We start from the raw sequence: 17,254 nt of genomic DNA on the forward strand, positions 1-17,254 counted from the left end.
GCAACTGTTGCCCAGTGAGGCAGCGCCATAGTCACCGTAGTCCTGGCGACTGTAACCCACCAACAACAACCTCTCTCTCCATCATTACCACCTCCTCCACCATCCTCATCTTCATCAACTAGTCCACAGCTCAGGTTTGCTTAAACTCTTTACTATTTTTAGCCAACGCACAGTTCTCTTCTGGCGTCACGTTGTAGTTTGTTTGGTTCTTTTGAAGAAAATATTATCGCTCGGGTTTATGTTTGTCTGCTGATGAATGAAGGCTCGATGAATCGCTGGGGTAGTTTGCTAGCGAGGGTGTTTCTTTGTAACGTGTTAGCCTGCTTGCTAACGTTGCCTGTAATGCCCACTGCTGTGAGAGGTCCTGTTCGCTACCGTTAGCTAGCTACGGCCTCTTACTGCGTTGTGTGAGGCTAAAACTGGCCGAAACGCGTCCAGCTGGACTGGAAATTGTGTTTTCTGCGTAACTTATTTGTTTAAACTTGTCATGCTGAATGGTAGCGTAGGTCTTGGCTAGTCAGTGATGCTAACTGGTCAGCTGGAGCAGGAGCAGGTGTCTGTTGCTAACGCCACCGATGCCTTCTGACAATGCCTGTTGGTATCTCTCTCTTTTTTTTTTTTTCTTTTTTTTTGGGGGGGGGGGAGAGGGTAACGTTATGGGGATATTGCAAGTTTGTGTTTCGGGTGGTTCAGCTGTTTGCTCATACAAGATCAGTGCGTCGATTAGCAATGGAAAGTGCTGTGAGCTAGCCTTCCACACACACACTTACTGCTATTGACAATAGCTAAGCCATTACTTTCCCTTTTGTCTTAGGGAGCAAGATAGCTTCGCTAGCTCTCCATCTGCCCTCTTTGTGGCATCAGATGGCAATGATAAGCTGACTGATAACGCAAGGCTAAGTTTTGCAGTGGGCAGCTTTGAGGAAAACAACACTTAACGGATTATCCTTTAAACAGCGTGATGTTTTCTTGACTCGTTTTGTTAATCTGTATTATTGATTCAGCAAATGGACCGGTAACAGTTAATACACCCCATCCTCACAATAAGAATAATGCAGAATTATTGATTCCGTGTTAAAGACAGAAATTCATTTTTGTATTTCTATAATTCATCTTTTTGTACCCTGAGTATCAAAGAATTGAAGGAGGGTTAAGTGTGTTGTTTTTATTATGGCACTCAACAGAAAGGAGGTTGTTTGGGGGTTTGTTTGTTTGTGGGCATTCCAGGCTGCTTTTGAGTTGAGTAAAACTATTCTGTTTTTGTATTTCATTCACGTTTTGAACATTCCTTAATCTGATTGCAGATTTTTCTTATAAAAAAGTAGGTTTCTTAACGTTGCATCACAATTACTCTCGAGTCCACCTGTTCACCTGCAACCTCTGATTTCCCTTAGGCAAAAGAACAGGTGTGTGTGTGTGTGTGTGTGTGTGTGTGTGTGTGTGTGTGTGTGTGTGTGTGCGCGCGCGCGCGCGTGCTGAGAAGGGAAAGATGGGCACATCTGCAGCATTGTGGGGACTCTTTACCATCTTCATTTATTTGTATGCATCCGTCATAGAGAGGGCATCCAGAAACAATACACAACAACTGTTGGTCATCTTTGGCTTTTTCACTGCGATTGCTTATGTATTTTGTACGAGAAACGCCTGTCTCTCACCTGCAGCTGGACCTCACTGCACCAGAGTAATTCATACCACCTGTAAAATAAAAGCTAAAGCTCAAAATAATGTTAATGTATTAATCTGTTTGCATATACAACCCAAAATAGGTCATCCCTCCCACCAAATGCACACACACATAAACAGGATGTTGGAGACTGCTAGTTATAAGATCATGTTACCACTTACCTGTAGTCCACTAGGGCAGAAATAGTACCATGCCACCTGCTGCCTGGATCCTGTTGCATTTCCAATCACTTAAAGAGGGGCTGATTAATTCAATTATTCAGTCAGCCATTTTCATCGCTCGGCAGCACGTTTGTTTTGTTATTTGCCACAGCTTTTCAATAGTAATGTAAAAAGGGGGACACGTAAAGATTATAAAGGATGCATTTAGATTTTAGATGACCATAGTTATCAGCACTTAATTTTCCAGCTATGCGTTTTTGGGCATATCAGTGTTTTAATGTTTAATGCTTGCCTTTTATTTATGCAGGTTTTTCACATCAAAATCAGAATCGGCAGTCCTTACAAACAACTCCTGCTTTACAATCTTAGAACACAGCTCCTAAACAAACGTGGTACTTTGCATACCCCCTACCCCCTCCCTTTTCAGCTCCCAATTACATCTCACAGGTGCTGTATGAGCGGTGATCGTGGTGCTGTGTTTGTGTGAGAAAGAGAAAGAGCGATAGAAAGCGAGACTTTGAGTGTGGTGTACTTTTCAAGCTTGTTCACCTGTTCTTATGTCTTGGCTTAATGCATAAGAACTCCAACTTTGTCATACATAATCATTAGAGAGGCAAATTATAGTTCTTTGTATTTTCTGGTAGCTGTGACTGTGAACCTTTCCTGCTTTACTATTTGTTGCCTGTGGCATTAGCGGGAGAAACTGAGGAGGGGAAAAAAACTCTGAGCAAAATGTTGCACTCCTTGGTGGCTTTTGTTCCTCTGAGTCTTTGTAGGGCTTGCACTTGCTCAGTGGAGCACAGCATTTAAGTGGGCCACAAGGGAGTGACTGAATGGTGTGGCAGGAGGTGTATGAATGTGTGTGTGTGTGTGTGTGTGTCTTTATGGAGGGGGCTGAGGTGAGGCAGCAAGAGTGTGCTGCGGTGCAGGGTCTATTTTCCTACGATTAGGTGGGATCAGTTGTACTTGAGATTTCCACCTGCATTGTGGAATATAACCCTACGTCCTCTCTCAAAGTAGTTCCTTTCTCAGCATTCATATGCAGATGGTTGACAGATTAAAGGAAAAACCTAAACCCTTGACCCTTGTTATGCTGTGGGGGACATTCTGCTGATGCGGTTTGGGTCCGCTTGCCCCCTTAGATGGAAAGGTCACTACAAATCAATACAAAGTTATTCCAAGTGGTCACCTTTATCTTATGATGAAACATTTCTATTTTGAAGGGAGTGGTGTTTTCTAATATCAGACTCCCCTTTGCACAAGGGCAAACAAGTTTACCAAATAGATCAGCGGGTATGAAAACAATGTGAATTATTAACTGCGGCTTGCCATAACCAGATCATTTGAACATCTATTGTAGATTTCTGATGGACAGTGTTAGACAGTCTGTGCCACCATGACCAAAACAGCAAATGAGGGAAGAATGCCAGTCCTAGAGATACAGAGTCTTGCAGGAATAAAATCAAGACACAATGAAGCCGTGTGAGGAAATGGTGGCTAAACACCTGTGATAGACACCATCATGGTTTTTCCTATGAACTCAAAGCTGAAGTTTGTGAGGTGTGGCCCTTTAATAGGGTTGGTAGCTTGGATTCACCGGCTTTTAAACCAAGTTACTGGTTTGTTGTAGCATGCATGTAAAGGTTTAATCCTGTTGTTAGAATGTCAGCGTATTGTCCTAACTTTCAGTGTCTTAAGGAGATTTTCCTTTTGCCCTGCTATTTCTTTCATTTTCATTGCACCTACTACTGTTGACTCTACCCGGTTGTTTTCATTTGAGGTTAGTCACCTCAACAAGAATCAAGTGATAATTTTTGTCTAAAGAGAGGAGCCAGTGTCAGGTGAAGGGACAGATCGAGCTGTCCCTGCAGAGATTTGAAGCTGTTGGGAGACCCAGCTTAATTAACCAAGAGAGGCTTGTTCATGGAAACTGTGGTGGGAAGGAGGTGGCCTTTCCCTAGAAAGGAAAGGAATGGAGCCGAGCGTAGCCATACTATTATTAACTCACAAACACAGGTTCACCATCGGGTTTGTTCTCCCTATTGTCCTTAATTTCACAAAGTCTGTCTTAGTAGGTATATAAATGCAGTCTTAAATTTAAGATGTAGAATATAGATGTAGAATATAGGTCTCTGGTTAGTACTAAACCCATCTGGTAAAGATCTGTAATGAGGTATTTTGTTCTTGGCAGTTTTTTTGTTTTGTTTTGTTTTGGGGGTTTTTGTTAATACTATTTCATGCAAGTCTTAAGTAACATAAACCTGTAAAAGTAGTGCCGGTTAGAGAAATGAGAAGCAGCATCTGTTTGGAGTTTGTTAAATATTAACTTGGTTTATGGCTGTGAACATGGAGACAGGATCATGCGTCACTGAAGCATGAGGCTCTCGGCACACTGAGTACCAGAGGGCAGAAACAGGTGTTTCCGTAGGATTGGTCTAGAGCTGTTTTATTAGCATTGATTTCAGTAGAACATACAAGGCTCTGTGATGGTACCTAAGGTTTCCTACATTTTATGTCGTGGCCTAACCAAATCATGTGGATTGGGTGGTGCATCAAAAGTATTTGCCTATTAGAACTGGTGTTCATTGATCTTTGATTGCACACTAGTATTAGCTGTGTGCTACACTGATAATTACAAGTAATATAAACCCCCTATTTAGCTGTGAATAGAGTATTACATTTTTTGTTTTTTCGGGGTGGGCAGAAGCATGATGAACACTAAGGTACAGTACCTTTTCTTTTAACAACAATCTATACATGTTGACTGAAAAGTCAGTCGTTAAATTTGAGGAGCAAGCAAAACAGGTATTCCATTCTTGATGTAGGCTTTTTTTTAGCTACTCAAACAGTTTGGGGCCTTATTTGTCATATTTTGCTTTCGTAATGGTCCAGATGATCGAGTCACCAGGTCCAGACTACAGACAGGCCAGTTTAGCAGATTTGAACTCATAACCATGCTATTATGATGCACAATGTGGTTAGGCAGGAAATAAACCCTTTTCTGTAAAAAGATTCCCCAAATCGCAACATATTTTCCCCTCAAAGTTATATATATCACTCAGCATTAATGTGTATTCCATAGATGTGCATTACACTGCCATATTGGCATGCTTGGCTTTTGAAGTGTTTGCATTTAAAAAGCTGAATGGTCTGTTTCTTTTTTTCACTCCAGAGGTGTTTGCTGTTTCCAAAAATCATTTTCCCTGGTCAAACCTCTTTCCACTTTACCTCAATCCGTCCTCCCATACAGAAAACACTATGATTATACAGGGTCTCTTGTTTGTTTTGTTCTTTTTTTATTTGTGTTTTTTTCTTTTTTAAATACATCAACAAACTGTGTTCAAGGACATTAAGTTTTCATGAGTCCATGATTTCATTTTCTCAACTGAGCTGTCCTGTCCTCAATGCAGTACTTCACAAGGCCTTGAAGGTCTTGTCTGTTCAGCCTTATATCACAGATGATGAAACTCCCCCCAGTTTCCTTGTACTTTTACATTGATGAGCTTTAACCTGTACCTATTTGTCCATAAAAGTCTTTCACGCTCAAGGATTCCTCTATGCTGCTGGTGAAGTGACACAATTCACCAGGTTTTATCTTTACATAACTTACCAAGTCTCTTGTTGCTCTGGTCGCAACTTTTTCTAAATGTGTTGCTGGTGCCAAATTCAAAATTTGCACACATTTTTGAGCATAGCTTTTCTTATATTCAGCACTATATTAGATTAAATACATTGTAATTAACAAAACGTTGTCCTGTGTTAATTTTAAACTTCTGTAAAAAGCTGCTTTACAGGTTAGACCATCTGGTCTACAATGATTTAGTGTTTTCCCTTTCTTATTTAGGCGCCATGCAGACCCCTGAAGCAGGCGCTGACTCCACCTCCACTGTCCCTCTTCAGACCACTGTGCCTGTCCAGCCTACTGGCTCCACCCAGCAGGTCCCCGTCCAGCAGCAGGTATGTCCAGCCTGCCTGGTGCCAGTGCACATGAAATGGATGTTTGTATTACTTAGTTCAATATAGAAGTGTAGTAAACAAGTTGATTAATTAATAACCTTTGCGATTTATCTTTCCAGGCCCAGACTGTTCAACAGGTTCAGCATGTTTACCCAGCACAGGTGCAGTATGTCGAGGAAAACAGTGGCGTCTTCACCAATGGCACCATGTGAGTCACTTAGCCAGACTTCTCATACACCACTCCACAGATATTAACGTAAAATCTCTGAAGCCTGTTCTTTCTCCTCCCTGGTCTCTTCACACCATCATTCATGTCACAAGCACATGATGTTGGTGGGAGTGCATGGTTGTTTTTGTGTTAGATTTCTTTTCTTTGTGGTGTGGAGACCTGTGTTTGATGGTGCTTAGTCACCTGAAAATGACCTGAAGTAGTCTTTTCTTTTAAATTGTGAGGCTTTCCAAGAGTCTCTTGAGTCTAGGGAATAGAGTTAGATCCACACTCAATAACAAGCCCAAGCCGATATGTGACGCAAACAAAATGCAGAAGTACGGCTATGCCGTGTTATATCAGCTGCGATAATACAGGATATAAAAGTGTCTTATCATGACATCGTCGCTGTAGCAACTACATGCTTTAATGTTCCCTAGCATGTACAGCAGTGACACAAGCACAGTCATGTCATTGCGTGAGGCCCACCTCAGCGTCCGATGTCGATTTATCTCTAACACAATACTTTGCAAAATATGCAAAAAAAACCTTTTCCACTCAAAGTTTAAACAACAAACATGATTCACCGTTTGACGGAAAAACATACTGTTGAGCACAACCAGGCTGTTCCAGAGGATGTTAGCAGCTGGTCATGTGCAACCCAAAAGTAAACAAATGACTCAAGAAAGCATCAGTATCTGCACTCTTTAGTTGCACTACATGGAACAGGAAGAACAAAGTGTGGATGGACATTATTGATTCGGTTTCATGGTAGAAAAGCATGACTTTAAGCGGCTGGTTAAAAAGCTCGACCCAAGATAGAACATCCCAAATAGAAAATATTTTTCAGTATATAATGTGACAATCAGTGTTGAGCCTTTTTTTCCTATTTTACTTCTAATGTCCAGGGAAAATCTTGCTTAGGCTACTTTTGTGCTTACTTGACTTATGCTATGTCACTGTATACAGTGGGGCAAAAAAGTATTTAGTCAGCCACCGATTGTGCAAGTTCCCCCACTTAAAATGATGACAGAGGTCAGTAATTTGCACCAGAGGTACACTTCAACTGTGAGAGACAGAATGTGAAAAAAAAATCCATGAATCCACATGGTAGGATTTGTAAAGAATTTATTCGTAAATCAGGGTGGAAAATAAGTATTTGGTCAATAACAAAAATACAACTCAATACTTTGTAACATAACCTTTGTTGGCAATAACAGAGGTCAAACGTTTACTATAGGTCTTTACCAGGTTTGCACACACAGTAGCTGGTATTTTGGCCCATTCCTCCATGCAGATCTTCTCGAGAGCAGTGATGTTTTGGGGCTGTCGCCGAGCAACACGGACTTTCAACTCCCGCCACAGATTTTCTATGGGGTTGAGGTCTGGAGACTGGCTAGGCCACTCCAGGACTTTCAAATGCTTCTTATGGAGCCACTCCTTTGTTGCCCGGGCGGTGTGTTTTGGATCATTGTCATGTTGGAAGACCCAGCCTCGTTTCATCTTCAAAGTTCTCACTGATGGAAGGAGGTTTTGGCTCAAAATCTCACGATACATGGCCCCATTCATTCTGTCCTTAACACGGATCAGTCGTCCTGTCCCCTTGGCAGAAAAACAGCCCCATAGCATGATGTTTCCACCCCCATGCTTCACAGTAGGTATGGTGTTCTTGGGATGCAACTGAGTATTCTTCTTCCTCCAAACACGACGAGTTGAGTTTATACCAAAAAGTTCTACTTTGGGAGAATGTCATGTGGTCAGATGAAACCAATCCTCTGCTGTATCATCCATGTGCTCTCTGGCAAACTTCAGACGGGCCTGGACATGCACTGGCTTCAGCAGCGGAACACGTCTGGCACTGCGGGATTTGATTCCCTGCCGTTGTAGTGTGTTACTGATGGTGACCTTTGTTACTTTGGTCCCAGCTCTCTGCAGGTCATTCACCAGGTCTCCCCGTGTGGTTCTGGGATCTTTGCTCACCGTTCTCATGATCATTTTGACCCCACGGGATGAGATCTTGCGTGGAGCCCCAGATCGAGGGAGATTATCAGTGGTCTTGTATGTCTTCCATTTTCTGATGATTGCTCCCACAGTTGATTTTTTCACACCAAGCTGCTTGCCTATTGTAGATTCACTCTTCCCAGTCTGGTGCAGGTCTACAATACTTTTCCTGGTGTCCTTCGAAAGCTCTTTGGTCTTGGCCATGGCGGAGTTTGGAGTCTGACTGTTTGAGGCTGTGGACAGGTGTCTTTTATACAGATGATGAGTTCAAACAGGTGCCATTCATACAGGTAACGAGTGGGGGACAGAAAAGCTTCTTACAGAAGACGTTACAGGTCTGTGAGAGCCAGAGATTTTCCTTGTTTGAGGTGACCAAATACTTATTTTCCACCCTGATTTACGAATAAATTCTTTACAAATCCTACCATGTGAATTCATGGATTTTTTTTTCACATTCTGTCTCTCACAGTTGAAGTGTACCTCTGGTGGAAATTACTGACCTCTGTCATCATTTTAAGTGGGGGAACTTGCACAATTGGTGGCTGACTAAATACTTTTTTGCCCCACTGTATCATGCTGGTGGTTGATGTTTCAATAGAGTCACATTTCAAATTAGGTAGTGTGTAGTGCTAACCAGTGCACCACTGTCGCACTTAATTATCTTAAAAGCACAAAATCCACAATAACACCTATTTTTAAATTGTCTGTTAAATAAATTTACCATGTATAAATGTTTGTAGTTTTTATATCCTTACTTTGGGCACACTGGCTGATTGTTGTCATCTCTTCTAAACAGAAGAACCTACTCCTACTCAGAGCCAGCGCTATACAGCCAGAACAGTGGAGGGAACTACTTTGACACACAGGGCAGCTCAGCACAGGTGTCCACTGTGGTGACGTCACATGGCATGACCAACAATGGAGGAGGGGGCACTGGAGGAATGAGCATGGGTCTGGCGGGGGGTCAGGTAATCAGCAGCAGTTCTGGGGCTTACCTCATGGACAGTGCTGGACCCCACCCTGCAACCCAGACCGCACGAGCTTCACCAGCTACTGTAAGTTGCATAGCATCGACTGTGTGGGTCCTCGGTCTACCTTTCCCTCTTTGCATTTGTGTGTTTGTTTCTTGATCTGAGTAGTGTTATGTAGTTTGTTGTGATTTGGTAACTTATAAATTTTGCCTGGTAAGATCCAGGCCAGTAATAGTTTGCTTGGAATCTCCCTATTAGCATAAATGCTGTTTCTGTCATGCTTCATCTATCTATGCACGAGTTTGATCCGAAATGTGGATCGGCCATTTCTTAATTAGAGTTCCAAATTTAAACTTTGAAGTTATGTCATGTGTGCAAAATTTTCATGTGTGCACATATTGTACCATATCATACATAGACAATTTTAGCGTGCTACTTTTCCTTCATTGTGTGGCGTGTGCTTTATCTCTGGTCATTATGTGGTGCTAATGTATGAAATGCACTGTGTAGGCTGGGAGTTTCTGGAGTGATGTAACTTCTACCGGCAGTGTTCACTATCATCTTTAATGTTATTTGAGCAATATAGGGGTTTGTTTTTATCCCTTATTTTATATGTCTACTATTCCCAATCTTTGAGGAAGAAGACAGGGAAGTGATAAGAGCTAAGAGACAGGTGCAGTAAGGAGGGGAAATTAGGGCATGCTTATGGAAAATCGTAGCCTTTTTATTTTGCTATGATGATCTGAATTCACTGTAAGAAAATATTTTGCATTTTAGAAAATATCTACTCATAAAACAACATGTGCAGTCAGGTTTCACAGGACTATGCAAGTCTATGAAGACCTGCGTGCACCCTTATTGCTTTGCATAGGAATTAAGAGGCTAAGTAGCAGCCAGGTGCCGCTAATTATACGTTATTAATTGATCATCAGCAAGTGTGAGCACCTCTATAAAAGCAGAAGTTTGCTGGTTTGGAGCATTCAGGTGTGGGTTAACACAATGTCACAATCTTTCCAGCAATTTACCCCAAGACTGTGCAATAATTGGAGAAATTGCAAAAAAGAAGAAGAAGAAAATTCATTACCACACAATTAGAAAAAGATTGAAGAAGTATGGTTTGTTGGGAAGGGTCGCCAGGAGAAAGCCTCTTCTCTTTAAAAAGAAGAACATGGTGGCTAGTTTTCAGTTTGCAAAGTTGTATCCGAACAAACCAGAAGACTTCTTCATCACTATCTTTTGGATGGACGATACCAGAGTGGAGATGTTTGACCATATAGCACAGCCCCACATCTGGCAAAAGCCAAACACAGCATATCAGCACAATCACCTCATACCAGCTGTTAGGCACGGTGGTGGAGGGCTGAGGATTCGGGCTTGTTTTGCAGTTTGTAGTGATCGACTTCACCATGAACTCCTCTGTAGACCAAAATACTCTAGAATCAAGTGTCAGGCCATCTGTCCAACAGCTAAAGCTTGCCCAAACTGAGTCATGCAACACAATGATGAGCCCAAGCCCAGCACCAGATCTATAACAGAATGGCTGAAAAAGAAAAGAATGGAGGTGTTACAGTGGCCTAGTCAAAGTCCAGCCCTCAGTCTAAATGAGATCTGGACTTTTATGCAAGAGAGCTGTGCATAACTAAATATCTGCAAACCAGAAAGAACTAAACCAACTCTGTACAGAAGAGTGTGCCAAAATTTTTCCATAACATTGAGAGACACTGATAGTCATACTGAAAAGCTGTTGCTGCTAAAAATGTTTCTACAAGGTGTTGAATCACTGGGTCTATTTACTTTTTTCCTGGACTGTTATGTACACTTCATCTAAATTATTAGCTTTCAAACAGTCTTTTAAGAGTCATATTTCCAACTACTGCATATCTCACTTTGGAAGTAAATGTTCTTGCACTACAATGACCTGCTGAGAACTAAGAGCCAGGCGTACATACTATGCAATCACCCTCACTTGAGCTAAGTGTTTGGTTTTTACTTTAATTTATACTATTGGAATCACGCTGAGACACAGCACATATTTACCAGAAGAGCACTAAATAGTTTTGAACTGAGAATGGTTAACTTTATGCCTCATGTTCATGCCTCCCCTCTCTGTAAAATAAGAGCCAGTCTGGTATTACAGAGTCATTGTCATCTCGAAAGGTTTTCCTGAATGACAGGTTGTCCTGCTCTGCTTGGGTTTAGCGGTGCTTGCTTTGGAGTCTTTTCTAGATTGCATTTTTTTTTTTTTCGCTTGTGGCCTATTCATGTGTGTACATCAACTCTTTATTTTTCTTGCTTTTGTTTTCATTTTCCCCTCTTACATTTTGTTGTCCTGTGCTTCGTGGTTTATCAGATTGAAATGGCGATTGAGACTCTCCAAAAATCTGAGGGTTTATCCAGTCAGAGAAGCTCGCTGCTCAACAGCCATGTAAGTTGCTTTTATGAACGCTCGCCCACGTCTAACCTTAACTTTTGCTAAACTCGCTCTCTTGCTGCCTCCCTCCAGTCTCTGTACATTTAAGTTCAGTGTGGTGCCTGCTATTTTCGTTGCTGGTTTTAATTATTACCGCTTTAAATTTTCTGGCTGCTATAGAAGCTTTTGCAGAGCAGTGATGGAGCAGTATTATATTTACTAACTGTTGGCCTAAGGTTTTTGTAAGGACCAACATGGAAGTCTATTAAGTTAAAAAGGAAGATAAAAAAAAAATGTCATGAAAAACAATTCTTTCTTGCTGTTGTAGCTCCAGTGGCTGTTGGACAACTACGAGACAGCAGAGGGAGTAAGTCTGCCACGATCTACTCTCTACAATCATTATCTGCGCCATTGCCAGGAGCAGAAATTGGACCCTGTAAATGCAGCTTCTTTTGGCAAACTCATCCGCTCCATCTTCATGGGTCTCCGTACAAGACGCCTCGGGACAAGGTTAGCGCCTTTTATCTTCTTAAGTAAAGAAAAGCTGTTACATTAGGGATTTGACATTTTAATCTATTAGAAATATGCCCGCCTCCTCACTGTGAGTCTATCAGTGTGTTTTAACTTTGGGGTTTGTGTTGCAGAGGGAACTCCAAATATCATTACTATGGTATACGTGTGAAACCAGATTCCCCACTCAACAGACTCCAAGAAGACATGCAGTACATGGCACTCAGACAGCAGCCTGTTCAGCAGAAACAGAGGTAGAGCACACACAGCCTGGACTGAAATATTAGCAAGTTGTAGTTTTAGTAGGTAGGAAGCAATGTGATTTTGGTATTGGGGGGTTTTTGTTATTGTTTTGTTTTTGTTTTGTTTTTTTAAGGTTCAAGCCAGTGCAGAAGTTTGATGGTGGCTCTGGGGAGAATTACTCAGGTGGAGGGCAGCACCATCCTGGTGCTGCAGAGCAGACAGTTATAGCACAGAGCCAGCACCACCAGCAGTTCCTAGGTCAGCGGCTTTTCTTTTTATCCAAAAGTCTGAACTGACATATACTGGCTATTATGTCTTTTAGATGATTCTGTTGTGTTCACTTCCAACAGATGCGTCGCGGGCACTCCCCGACTTTGTAGAGCTGGACCTTGGACAGAGCAATACAGAGAACATCAGCCTAGATGATGTGAAAGCTCTCCAGTCCCTTTACAGAGAGCACTGTGAGGTTAGACAAAGTGCTTTTTATATTCAATGCAGCGTCTCACACACACACGGCACACTGGGCACTTAAGTTGATGTCACAAAGGAAACGGGTCAGGATCCTCTTTCATGCTAAAAGATGGCTGAGTAATCCCTTTCAATGTTATCACCTTCATTGATGCGTCATCGTGTGTGTGTGTGTGTGTGTGTGTGTGTGTGTGTGTGTGTGTGTGTGTGTGTGTGTGTGTGTGTGTGTGTGTGTGTGTGTGTGTGTGTGTGTGTGTGTGTGTGTGTGTGTGTGTGTGTGTGTGTGACTATTAACCTGGGCTTAACTTAATTTCTGCAGGGCCCATATTATGTTTTCCACTTATTTTCTAATAAGACTGTTTTTCTCTGTCAAAGTAAGGTCAGTTTTGTTCTCTTTATCAATCATAACACCATCTTTTTTTCTTAATCAAGAACTACAGTAAATGGGCTCTTACTTACATGGTGCTTTTCTACTCACTTTGAGCAGCTAAAGCACTTTCTCACTACAAGTCTCATTCACCCAATCTCAGACACAATCATACAGTGCTTTTTTTTCTTCTTCTTCTTTCTTTCTTTCGATCTGTGTGTAAGCACTTTTTGAAATGTTTTTTTTTTTAAATCTGACATTTGCACTTACGCTCTGATGGATGTATCATGCCCAAGGATACTTCGACACACAGACTAGAGTAGCCAGGGATCGATCCACCAACCTTCAAATGTGTATACCTGCTCTCCCATCTGAGCCACGGCCGCCCCACAAAAAGCTGCTAATACTAAAAATACAGTAAAGTACAGTTTTGCTTAATTTAAAGAAGTCTGTGAATTTAAAGTTTTGTTGGGTTTTTTTGGATTGAGAGTGGGGGAACTTTCGAAAAGATCAGGTGTGACATTTTGAAACAGAACATTCTCCTCAACTCTGATAATGACCCAGAAATTAGGGATCAAATCATCCACAAGTGTTGACCACAGCTCTAACTTTTCATTTTATCCAAATTAAAAAAGTTAAACAAAAAAAAAAATGTCCTTACAAACCCATAGTAGTGTGTAACCTTGCAGATAGTTTGGTATTTTAATGTCCGTGTTAAAGGTTTCCGCTTGTTAATACAAAAGGAATGGAATTTCATTTTAGCACTAAGTGCAATGGAAAAAAAACTGACAATATAACAGAATTGACTAGCAATAGTTTTTAGAAGTCATTATTTTCAAAAGAACAAAGAAAGCAGTATCAGTCATGAATGTTCTCTTTTCATTTCAGGCTATCCTGGATGTGGTTGTCAACCTCCAGTTCAGTCTGATTGAGAAGCTGTGGCAGACATTCTGGCGTTATTCTCCCCCGGACACTGTAGAGGGTGCTACTGTCACAGAAAACAGGTGAGGTCAAGTAAATGATATACATGCAGTATGTTGTGTCTGAAGGATAAATATTAAAATATTTAATGTCAGAAATTTAAAAAAAACAACAACAAAAAAACAGGTTAATCTGGGGTTTTTTTTTTTTTTGTTTTGTTGTGTTTTGTTTTTCATTTTGTAGCAGCATAAGTGAGATTGAAGCGCGGCTCCCCAAATCACAGCTATTGGTGCTGTGCAGAAACGAAACTGTACTCAAGTGGATGAGCACCTGCGACCATTTAATGTACCAGGCCCTTGTGGAGATCCTTATTCCTGATGTCCTGAGACCCATTCCCAGTGAGCCACAGTCACACATGACTCATGCTTTATTTGTTTGTTTGTGTTAATGTTGATGACAGCTCAATCATTAATGCAGTGTTGTCAGATTTGCCTTTCTGTATCATTTGTCAGGTGCCTTGACTCAAGCCATTCGCAATTTTGCCAAAAGCCTGGAAAGTTGGCTCACTAATGCCATGAATGCCATTCCACAGAGAATGATCCAGACCAAGGTATGTTATTGCAGATGTTTGTATTTGGCTGTATGGCTTTCAGATCACATACTTAGAAAGCATGAGTGTGTTCCTCACCCTTAAGTATGCATACATCGAAACCTAAAGACTGAGATCAACAGCAAGGAGATGGTTTGTAAAGTGGCTTGCAGATGTATAGCAATTGTGTGCAGGCTAACTAAGGTGAAGTAGTTCTAACAAAGTAAGATTTGCAGTAGGATGCATTAAAGCTTATCAGGTACATAAATAAAACTTAATTGAATTATGGTGGCTGGCACTGAGCGTAACTTCAAGGCCTGGCTGTAATAACACTACGGTTTAATAATAGATAACATGAATACCTAGAGCAGACTAATGTGTTTACGATACGTATGCATGTGTACTTAAAAAAGATAACATCTGGGCTCTTGTTTCTTTTAACAGATTGCCGCTGTTAGTGCCTTTGCGCAAACATTGCGCAGATATACATCTCTGAACCACCTGGCTCAGGCGGCACGTGCTGTGTTGCAAAACACATCACAGATCAACCAGATGCTCAGCGATCTCAATCGTGTTGACTTTGCCAATGTACAGGTAAGAACTAAAGATCTTAACTACTGTGTCAAAGAATAGACACTTATTCATTTTTTTGTCGATTGTTTTCTGAAAATGTCCAAATACAACCCCTGTGTGACTGTTGCATAGGAGCAGGCATCGTGGGTGTGCCAGTGTGAGGAAGGAATGGTTCAGCACTTGGAGCAGGACTTCAAGGCCACATTACAGCAGCAAAGCTCTCTGGAGCAATGGGCAGCGTGGCTAGACAATGTGGTCACTCAGGTCCTCAAGCCCTACGAGCACCGGCCCAGCTTCCCCAGGGCAGCTCGACAGTTCCTGCTAAAATGGTCCTTCTACAGGTCTGTGGTAGAGGGTGGGAAATAAGTGTATTCTGAGACACACATGAGAGTGTGCAGCATTGTTTTGAAAAGACAAAAACACTTTGGTGTTTTATATTTCTGCAGCTCGATGGTGATCAGGGACCTGACCCTACGCAGTGCTGCCAGCTTTGGTTCCTTCCACCTGATTCGACTGCTGTATGACGAATACATGTTTTACCTGGTGGAACATCGTGTGGCTCAAGCTACTGGAGAGACACCTATTGGTGTCATGGGGGAGGTAAAGATGTTGCATATCTTGTTTTCTCTTTACTCTCTCTGACTTTTTAAAATGATGTTTCATAGTTAGTGCCGTTGTCATACACTATATTAAATAACAACCTGTAAAATCATAGAAAACAACTAAACAGAAAATTCTTTATGATAATTGTTTGTCTTTGCAGTTTGACAGTCTCAACACCTTATCCCTTACTAACATTGACAAAGGTATGTAAAATGATAATATTTGCTACAAATGTTGTGAGATTTTTTTATGTCATTGAATTGTGATGATTTCTGCATCTTCAGTCGTCTCTAAAGCTTCCTTTTAATGCTTGTTTGCTGTTTTCTCCTGTCTAGATGAAACAAGTGGGATGGACAGTGACTTAGAAGAGGACACGGAGGAGTCCGGGGAGCCTCTTGCCAAGCGGGAGAAGTCGGAGCACGAGGTAATCCAGGTGATCCAGGTCGGGGCACTAGAAGATGGGTCCCACCCTGTGGTGGGTGTTGTCCAGCCTGGTGTACTTCACTCTTTGCCGCAGCCCCCACAGGACCACACTGAGCACATCCTTACCCCCTCTGTTGGTACTCCGACCATCCGCCACTGCAGCACCACGGGCAACACCTATGCCTCTGTTTGAGGGTCTGGGGGCACAGCTGACCTTGTCTGGCCTCTTTTTGCCCTGTTACTCTTCACATATCTTTCTCTTTGTAAGTCTTGGTGTTTGTGTCCTTTTTCACACATTGTCTCTGTTTGCACCGGTGTGGATGTGCTCTCCTCTTCCAGCCGGGTCAGTGGAGGAGCAATGAAGTGCTGATACACCGGCCACGCTGTTCTGTCCTTGTCTTACTGCTTAGATTCTGGATGTGCTCGTTAAGTCTGTGCTCGGCAGCTGATGGAAGGGACCTGAAGGAAAAGGACTAATTCGACCCGTTAAATGTTTCCCGTTTCTGCCTCTGTCTGTGTATGCAGATGGGTTTTATCCCGAAGACAAATTACTACTGATAACTACTGATGTCTCAGAGCTCAAATCCATGTCACTAGTCCCAGTGGAGCAAAGGCATTGATTGACTCAAGACCTTACCTATTGTACATAATAGTTTTGCTATAATTTCAATTAATATTACATAAAAAAGAAATCATGGTGCTATCATTGTGTTTTGGGTTTTTGTTTAGTTTTTCCTTAATTTTCTAGTTAATCCTCCTAATTTTAGTATGATTTCATGTTGTCACACATTCCAACTGCTGATACACTTTTGGTTGAACAAAAATGTTTCTGTATGTAGCTAACAAAACTTTATATATGATTTTAAATTAAGGATCATGGGGCAGTTTTTTTCCGTTCCCTTTGAAAATGATTTAGTAGCCACTCAACGATAGACACTTATAGCTTTTAGCCACATAAAAACTAAGGAAAAAAAACCCTAAAGAGATGTCACTGCTGCTACTCTTGTATATAGGAAATTGAGAAGAAAGGCTGTTAAAAAGGAAAAAAAAAGTCTCTAATGCTAGCTTTTCTATGCACTCTGTGCATAACGCTTGCCTTCGTTAATTTTAGATGCTCTGTAATTCTGTTTATGTGACAAGCTGTAATCTTGAAAACAACTCACCC

At 41.6% G+C, this 17,254-nt stretch overlaps 1 protein-coding gene across 1 annotated transcript; it reads left to right on the forward strand.

Moving 5' to 3' along the window:
• On the forward strand, window positions 1-16,795 carry rfx3 (regulatory factor X, 3 (influences HLA class II expression)). The gene is made up of 17 exons (XM_004538071.5): window positions 1-134; window positions 5,690-5,802; window positions 5,922-6,010; window positions 8,808-9,066; window positions 11,333-11,407; window positions 11,721-11,902; window positions 12,037-12,156; window positions 12,279-12,403; window positions 12,496-12,611; window positions 13,869-13,984; window positions 14,145-14,299; window positions 14,414-14,511; window positions 14,935-15,084; window positions 15,196-15,404; window positions 15,510-15,663; window positions 15,827-15,869; window positions 16,002-16,795. The coding sequence occupies exons 2-17, from the start codon at window positions 5,695-5,697 to the stop codon at window positions 16,280-16,282; spliced, it is 2,280 nt and encodes a 759-aa protein (XP_004538128.1). The 5' UTR covers window positions 1-134; window positions 5,690-5,694; the 3' UTR covers window positions 16,283-16,795.
• The last annotated feature ends 459 nt before the right edge of the window (window positions 16,796-17,254 follow it).

Source organism: Maylandia zebra, linkage group LG7 (assembly GCF_041146795.1).
Source record: "Maylandia zebra isolate NMK-2024a linkage group LG7, Mzebra_GT3a, whole genome shotgun sequence".
NCBI classification, from domain to species: domain Eukaryota; kingdom Metazoa; phylum Chordata; class Actinopteri; order Cichliformes; family Cichlidae; genus Maylandia; species Maylandia zebra.